We start from the raw sequence: 7462 nt of genomic DNA on the forward strand, positions 1-7462 counted from the left end.
GCAGTTGCTATATTTTTGTGTAATTGGCTACGCAATTTCTGATAAATTACCAGAATTTTTGCATTATGGCTAAAATTCTAGTGGTCGTCAGGATTCTTCGTACTTTAAAATACTGTGCACTTTAAAATTTTGACCAGTGTGCTTTACATTTCTAACATGGGGCTATTTTTTCAGAAAACAGATTTTTTTAACTGGATTAAAAATTAAATGGTGATTTTAAAAAAGTCCGTCCGACATAATTTTGCCATGTAATAATTAATATGCTTAAAAGGGAAAGAGGAAAAGGAGAAAAAATACTCCTGTGTCAAATATTATCAGTCGATTATTAAAAATAGGTGTCTCGAATTATTTGTCATTTTAGAAATTCAAAATATAATTGATTATTTTTTTCCTTTACCCTTAGTAATAATTGTTTTTGAAGATGGAGATAACACTAAAATAAAATAAATATTCAATGAAGAGAGATTTTATCTTAAGACATAAATAAGGATAAAATAGTCTAATTTCTTTTCTAATTAAAGTTTAAGTGGCGTGTAAAAAAGAAACACGACAGATAATTTAAGACTGAGAGAGTAAAAACAACGCCCACATTTTTGTGGTATGCCCAATGGCTTTGTGATCTACTGTTATTTGTGTTCTCTGTCATATGCTATTTTAATAAAGTATATTTAACATATTCTACTCGAAATAGAGAGGATACAAACCGGAAATTAACAAAGAATCATTTTGTCATTCGAATCAATTTGAGCAAAAATCATTTTGTCAAATTTATATATTAGGCCAAATACATATACAGCCCTGTTCAATTTGGTCTCATTTTTTATTTTGGCACTTTATCTCAGTATTGTTTTATTTTGGCCCTCCAACTCTATTTCTTACCTTTTTATTTTAACACAAAAGCTGAAATCAGTGCAAAAAAATATAACGCGTGTGTATACACAAATCTGGGATGTAATAAATATCCAATTAAATGTTGTTCATCCTTCTTTTAGACGTGGATTCACTTCAAAGTTCAAGCTTATATGAAATAAATGATGAAAAAATAAGGTGGCAACATTTAATTGGATATTTATTACACCTCAGATTTGTGTATACACACGCGCTATATTCTTTTGCACTGGTTTCTGCTTTTGTGTTAAAATGAAACATAAAAAATAGAGTTGAAGGGTCAAAATGGAACAAGATTGAGATAGAGTGCCAAAATAAAAAATGGAGTCAAGTTGAATGTGTTTGGCCTATATATTAATTCACTTGCTATGATTAATGATGCATGGGATTGACCGCTCCAATGAGATCTTTTATGAGGGTAGGAGAAATAGTTATCAAGCCATGGGCGGATCTACATGCTAAATTTGGTTGCTTCAGCATCCACTAACCTTACCACAGCACGCTTAATTTTATCCAATACTACTACTTTATTTATTTTTATTCCAGACTACTTTTTCCCTGAATTTTATTTTACCTTCCCATTTTTTTATAAAGTTTTTCCTTTTGTATTTTACCTAGTAATTCTCTATAACCAAGAAAAAAAAAAGAAACTTCAAAGTTCGCCCCTTCTAAAAACAAATAGTTCCTCTAGAGTGGCAAAATTCATTAAAAATTTTTTTTGCCTTTTGCATTTTTCGTTACACGCGTTTATAATATATTTACCGTGATTGGTAGTAATTGTACGTCAAAAAAAGTTCAACACCCACGAACCCAAAATCTTGAATCCACAGGAAATGCCCATTAATATCAAGTGACTCAAAATACAAGATAGAAAACAAAGCAAAGGGCATGACATTATTGCAACATTTGAATAACATAACACTAATGTGATGATATTCTAGTCTTCTTTGGAGATGAAGAAACTAAATCAATGGCACATCCCAATGGCCAAGCTGCTCCAACAAGATAATTTTTGTATTTGACATCATGCATCACTGTAATGTCTTTGTATGGATTTAATCCTGTCCAAAGATGCATTTAAAAAAAGGTAAGCAAGCAAGGGAAAAAAGTCTAAGTGCCAAATTATTTTCTGTTTGAATTGATACTGCATTTAACTTATATATACCAACAGTATAAAAGAACGATAAAAATAACTTACCTAATCCATCGACAAGCAAAGTGTAGTCATATACCAAATCAATGCATAAGTATGGGATATCTCTATCTTGAGCGTTTGGAAATACAGATTTTATATCTGCTGCTTTTGTCTTGCAAGCAACTTTAGCAGCATTTAGGTACTGAATTGGCTTTGCTATTGCTGATGGAAATTTGCTGTCCACAATGCCAACCTACAATACAAATTGAACCCCAATTAGTCCGAGTTTATAAATTTTCGATTGAATTGATCATCACATCAACTACAATTACTACGTTTCAATCCGTAAGTTGGAGTTAACTATATGAATCTTTATTATCCGTATTGCTCCGTTTATACTTATTAACCATGAATATATTTTTTTATGTGATTTTATCTAACTAGACACAAACCACTTTGATGAAGGCTATCAATAAAAGTTAACTAGTAATTCTAACGAATGACTTTTTCCTTTTCTTTCTAATAAATGTTGGAGTAGTTGAACACGTGGGATTTAGAGACATATTCATGTGAACTCAATAGCTTTTGTTCAAATCTTATATATGTATTAAGAAATTCATCAAATATCTATGTATAAGTATTTAACTTCGAAATCAATTATTAGTGTATATTAACTTGAGGTCGTTGTATAGGAATACATAAATTTGAAACCCTAGATCCCAATCCTGTCGAACAAAACTTTTACCTGAGCACCAATATCATAGAAAAATGATGAAGCATGCACAGTCTTGGATCCAGCTCCACCTCCACCATTCCAAACTCCATTGAATGTGCAGTTCTTGTAATTGCATGGTGCACTAATTTTAAGTGCTTTCCTAGTTAATGCCCTGCATTTCTTCAAACTAGTACCACTTGATGGAGCTTTTACTTTGTAGTTCACTCCTCCATATGAGTAGTACCCTTGAAAAGAACAAAATGATGCTCTTGTATCAGTGCATTTGACTAATTACTTGTAAGTAGCCTATAAGATATATATTACTGGTGTATTGTAATTTAAACTCTTAGCATCTTAGCACAACATTTCTCGTATATTGAGAATGTTCACATCGATATTATTGTAAAAAATAATGTATAAGAAAATAGAGAGAAATATATATACCATCATATCCTTCCAAAGCGCAAGGATTACTATAGTTTCTTGAAGCCTTGAAAATCTCAGCACGGCCAGCTAGCTGTCCATAGTTCAAATAACTGCATACAATATATACTTGTTAGATTTTGTGTGTCAATGTATACTTATTTTTAAAGTATTTTACTTTGTCAATATATACTATAAGTAGTTAAATTTTATTACATAATGTTAGTATCTCAGTATATTTCTTATAGAGGAGAGGAATATATACAAACCTATGGACGTAGAGATAATAATCGTTTGCCAAAAGATGTTTTTCTTGAACGTAGGGTTCTCCATCTTCATTTTGAGGAGCATTTGCAAAATGTTCCTTTGATATGGCATATGCCATTTGGACTGAACCACCACCTAGATCAATTGTTGCTGTGGTACTTTTATAGTTTTTACCCAAATTTCCCAATAGATAATTTATTGCAACCTGTATATTAATAAACACCAACAACAAATTATTTAAAGAAGATATTCAACTTAATAATAGCTGATTACATATAAGATCTACGACTTTGAGTTCTCTCGCTATTCATAACAAATCTAATATGATAATTTGAAGGGAAAAAAAAAAGAGCAATTAGCCTGCAATAAAAGGTTAAATAAACTGAAAAATATAGTTAAATTCTTATTTTTAAGGTGCAGTTATTTACTAATGAGAAATCGTAATGAGAGTTACATGTTCGAATGCGACACGTGAGAAAAAGCTATTTTCATTTGCATTTTTTTAATAGCCTCATTTGCATAATTGAGTTGACTAAGTAGAATATTCCGAGGCCTTTGAGTATCCGAAGGGACTCACAAAAAATAAAAATAAAAACTTAAACTCAACTGTTTAAACTAAAATAGCCTACGAATACTTAGCTAAAAAGTAAATAATAAATTAAATAAATAGGGGGAAGAAGAAGATGAAGAAAAGAAAGTATTTTGCTGTAATTGACTTACCCACATGTAAGAGCCTTCTTGAGTTCCATCAAGAATACTGACCCATTGATCTTTTGTGTGGAAGGTGCTTTCATTTTTGACTAAATCTCTCACCTTTTAAAATTGAAAAAAACAAAAAGTCTTAATTAATAAATTAGTAAAAGGAGGACTAACCTAACATTCTTATTATGAAAAATAAAAATAAATTTCTTCAAGTAATAATTAAGGTCTAATGAAAACATATACCGCTTGTAAAATCTTTTCTGCTGCATCCCCTTTTAACATCCTCAAACCTGCTGTTGCCTGTATGTTTATTCGCACAAAAAAACAATTAAAAGAGCAGCCAAAAATATTATTTTATTTATTATAAACAATACTATATGACACTGGAATAATAATTAATTACGCAACTTGCATTATTCTATCAAAGAAAAAGATAAGTGAAGGGCCATTAGCGTTTCAGATTGGACCAATGTACTTTTATTTTATGATTAATTGAATGGTATATCATGTTAATAGGATTTAAAACTTACATATACACCGTTAGAGTAAAGAGCTAGCTTTACACTATCAGCGATTATTTAACTTGTTATAATAAGTTGCAGAGTAAAGAGCTAGCTTTACACTATCAGCGATTATTTAACTTGTTATAATAAGTTGCTTGGCTTATTTTCTAGATTACAAGTTGTACTTATTATTTTATTTTCCAGATTACAAGTTGCTTATTATCTTATTTTCCAGATTACAAGTTGTACTTATTATCTTATTTTATAAATAAGTTACAACTGAATTATTATAAATACTTATTATAAGTGACATGATAGTATACGCATTACTTTGCAATATGTGACGACAACCATTCATCCCAAAACATAGTACCGATGAATATGTACAAAGTAAGCCAAAGCCGACTCATTTTCTTCGGTATTTATCGTAAATTGTTTATAAAAGTTAAACTCATATTAACATATGCTAATTAAATGGTAATTAATACCGACCCCAAGTTCGAGGGGAGTTTCGGACTGCAATTCTTTAGGAACAGCACCTTCAGCTCCCTCTAGAAGTGGTTCTAAAGAGTTGGCTGCAGCCTTAGGATCATCTGCATATGAACTTAGACCTGGTTTTGTCTGCAAAAAAGGTGAAATTCATATCATAAGATTTAATGGTAAAAAGTAGGAATTAAAAAAAAAGTAAGAATAGAATATGTTTCATGTGTTCTTCACCCGCCCCCAAATAACCGTTAAAAAGTTCAAACAAATTCAAAGTAACTAATATGTTATTTTATTTTTATTTTTTTTACGTAGAAACTACGTTGAAATTTGTGATCCATAACTAAAAAAAATACATTTTTAGTTAAAAAAGAAAGCACAATTTTTACAACATAAAATTGAAAATATTTTTTCTAAATAATTAAAAGAAAAAACTCATAAAAAAAATATTTTTTCTACTTCATAAAAAAAAAAAAATCTCTTTTAGTTAAATGAAAGAAAAAAAAAAAAAACAGCCCAGTACAATGCTCAAACCGCAATTTTACCCTTGCCGAGGCTCCCCTTCCGAAACCTTCATACATTAACGTGAGAAATGTTAAAGTAAACAAAAATTCTTGCAATCCATTAATAATGGTGAGCATGCTCTCTAGTCTTGGGATCTACCCTAAGTGCAACTCTTATCAAATAAATTAGATGTGATCTGCCATTTATATACTAACTTCGTTCCACTTCACGTATATCTATTTTTATTTTGGTCTGTTCCAAAAGAAATAATCTTTTTTTTTAATTTGAAAATAATTTTGCTTAAACTTATAATTCTATCCAAGCTTTTATAACCACACAAATATTTTGAGCTCCTTTTTGAATTGTTTAAGACCACAAATTCAAAAGTTTTCATTTTTTCTTAAACTCAATATCCAGCCAAACAGATTCACATAAATTAAAACAAAGGTAGTATACTTTTTACTACCATTTTCTTTAGGAGTTAAGATATATACTAAGTTATTAGAGATTTTGAAGAGCCCGTTTTTACACATAAGAAATATATCACTTTTTTCGAAAAATCTTTACTTTTTTCGAAATCAGCGTTTGGTCATAAATTTTTTAATTTTTAATTAAAAATGTATTTTGGAATTTTTCAAAAATTTAAAAAATCCCCAAAACTGTTTTATCACTTGCAAAATTTTAAAAACAACCCAAAATTATATTCACGTCCAAACACTAACTCTAATTTTCAAATAACATTTTTTCTTGAAATTATTTTTAATATTTTTTAGAATTTTACAATTCTTATGTCCGAACGCCCACTAACTTATTTTAAACAAACAAAAGCCACTTTAACTCGTCAAAATGAAATTACCGCCATGAAAAACTCGATATCGTTGCCAATGGGAAGAAGTTCCAAATTCTCATTGAAACGAAAGACATGAACTCTGCTGCCAGTACTTCCAGCATCAAATATAACTGCATAATTCTCTGATTCATGGCTCAAAAGATGTCTCCTCAACGGTTTATGGGCATTTGTACTGGAGAAAAAACTAAGGGGCAAGAGCAGAAGTATCGCCAAAAATGTGAAAACAAAATGACTTTTTTTGTTCAGCATTTTAATTTGCTCTTTGCCCCTTTGATGATGTTCTGCAAAAAGCAAATACACAAGTTAAAAAGAAAGAATTCAATAGTGTGGAATCTGAGCTGAACAAATAAGTATAAAATTGTATAGTTGGATCCGCCATCGCTAAGACTAGCTAGTGCATGAATTGTTAACAAAAATCAAGAGTTGTTAATAAAAATCCTTGGTAGGAAACGCTATCCCGAATGAGCCCTATCTAAGGTGAATTCGGATATAGTCGGTTTTAATGCGAATACCGGACAGCGGACACCCGGATGAGAAACAAAAAAATAAAGAGTTCAAACTCCCTCAATAGCATAACATCCTTTTCTCTCCTATGTAATAAAAAATTAAAAAATAAATACGAGGGAGAGGGAGGGAGGGGAGATACCTTTCTATGTTTGTGGGAAGAAGATGATGAAGCAAATGGTAAACCTTGTGCTCTTATATAAACATTGATATAACACAAAAAAGAATCACTCGTGAAACACGTGATAGTACTATTATATTTTATTACAGAAAAACCTAATGATTTGACGTACCAATTATTTCTTTTTTCTGTTTAAGATATTCATTTTGTATCTGTAAAAGCGACCCACTTCCTGTAATTATTGCATTACTGTCTGATCCAATAATTAATATTCTAATAGTCGCATCCATGAGTATGACCCAAAGAAGAATTACTGACCATGTAAACATGTGATACTACTATTATACAATTAAACCTAATAAAAAAA

The 7462-nt window shown here is 30.3% G+C and overlaps 1 protein-coding gene across 1 annotated transcript; it reads right to left on the minus strand.

The window, feature by feature from the left end:
- Nucleotides 1-1706: 1706 nt before the first annotated feature.
- Nucleotides 1707-7253, minus strand: LOC107783879 (apyrase). Its single transcript, XM_016604906.2, has 10 exons — nucleotides 7117-7253; nucleotides 6477-6751; nucleotides 5126-5254; nucleotides 4374-4430; nucleotides 4149-4241; nucleotides 3431-3633; nucleotides 3183-3274; nucleotides 2769-2983; nucleotides 2087-2276; nucleotides 1707-1949 (listed from the first exon to the last, which is right to left on the minus strand). Exons 2-10 carry the CDS (start codon nucleotides 6717-6719, stop codon nucleotides 1810-1812), a joined length of 1362 nt encoding a protein of 453 aa, XP_016460392.1. The 5' UTR covers nucleotides 6720-6751; nucleotides 7117-7253; the 3' UTR covers nucleotides 1707-1809.
- Nucleotides 7254-7462: the final 209 nt, after the last annotated feature.

Source organism: Nicotiana tabacum, chromosome 15 (genome assembly GCF_000715075.1).
Source record: "Nicotiana tabacum cultivar K326 chromosome 15, ASM71507v2, whole genome shotgun sequence".
Classification (NCBI taxonomy): Eukaryota; Viridiplantae; Streptophyta; class Magnoliopsida; order Solanales; family Solanaceae; genus Nicotiana; species Nicotiana tabacum.

Coding starts and splice junctions, on each gene's coding strand:
- LOC107783879 (XM_016604906.2), bottom strand. CDS start 6,719: ATGCTGAACAAAAAAAGTCATTTTGTTTTCACATTTTTGGCGATACTT. Junction 5,255..6,476: donor ATATCGAGTTTTTCATGGCG/GTAATTTCATTT, acceptor CCTTTTTTGCAG/ACAAAACCAGGTCTAAGTTC. Junction 3,634..4,148: donor AAGAAGGCTCTTACATGTGG/GTAAGTCAATTA, acceptor ATTAATATACAG/GTTGCAATAAATTATCTATT.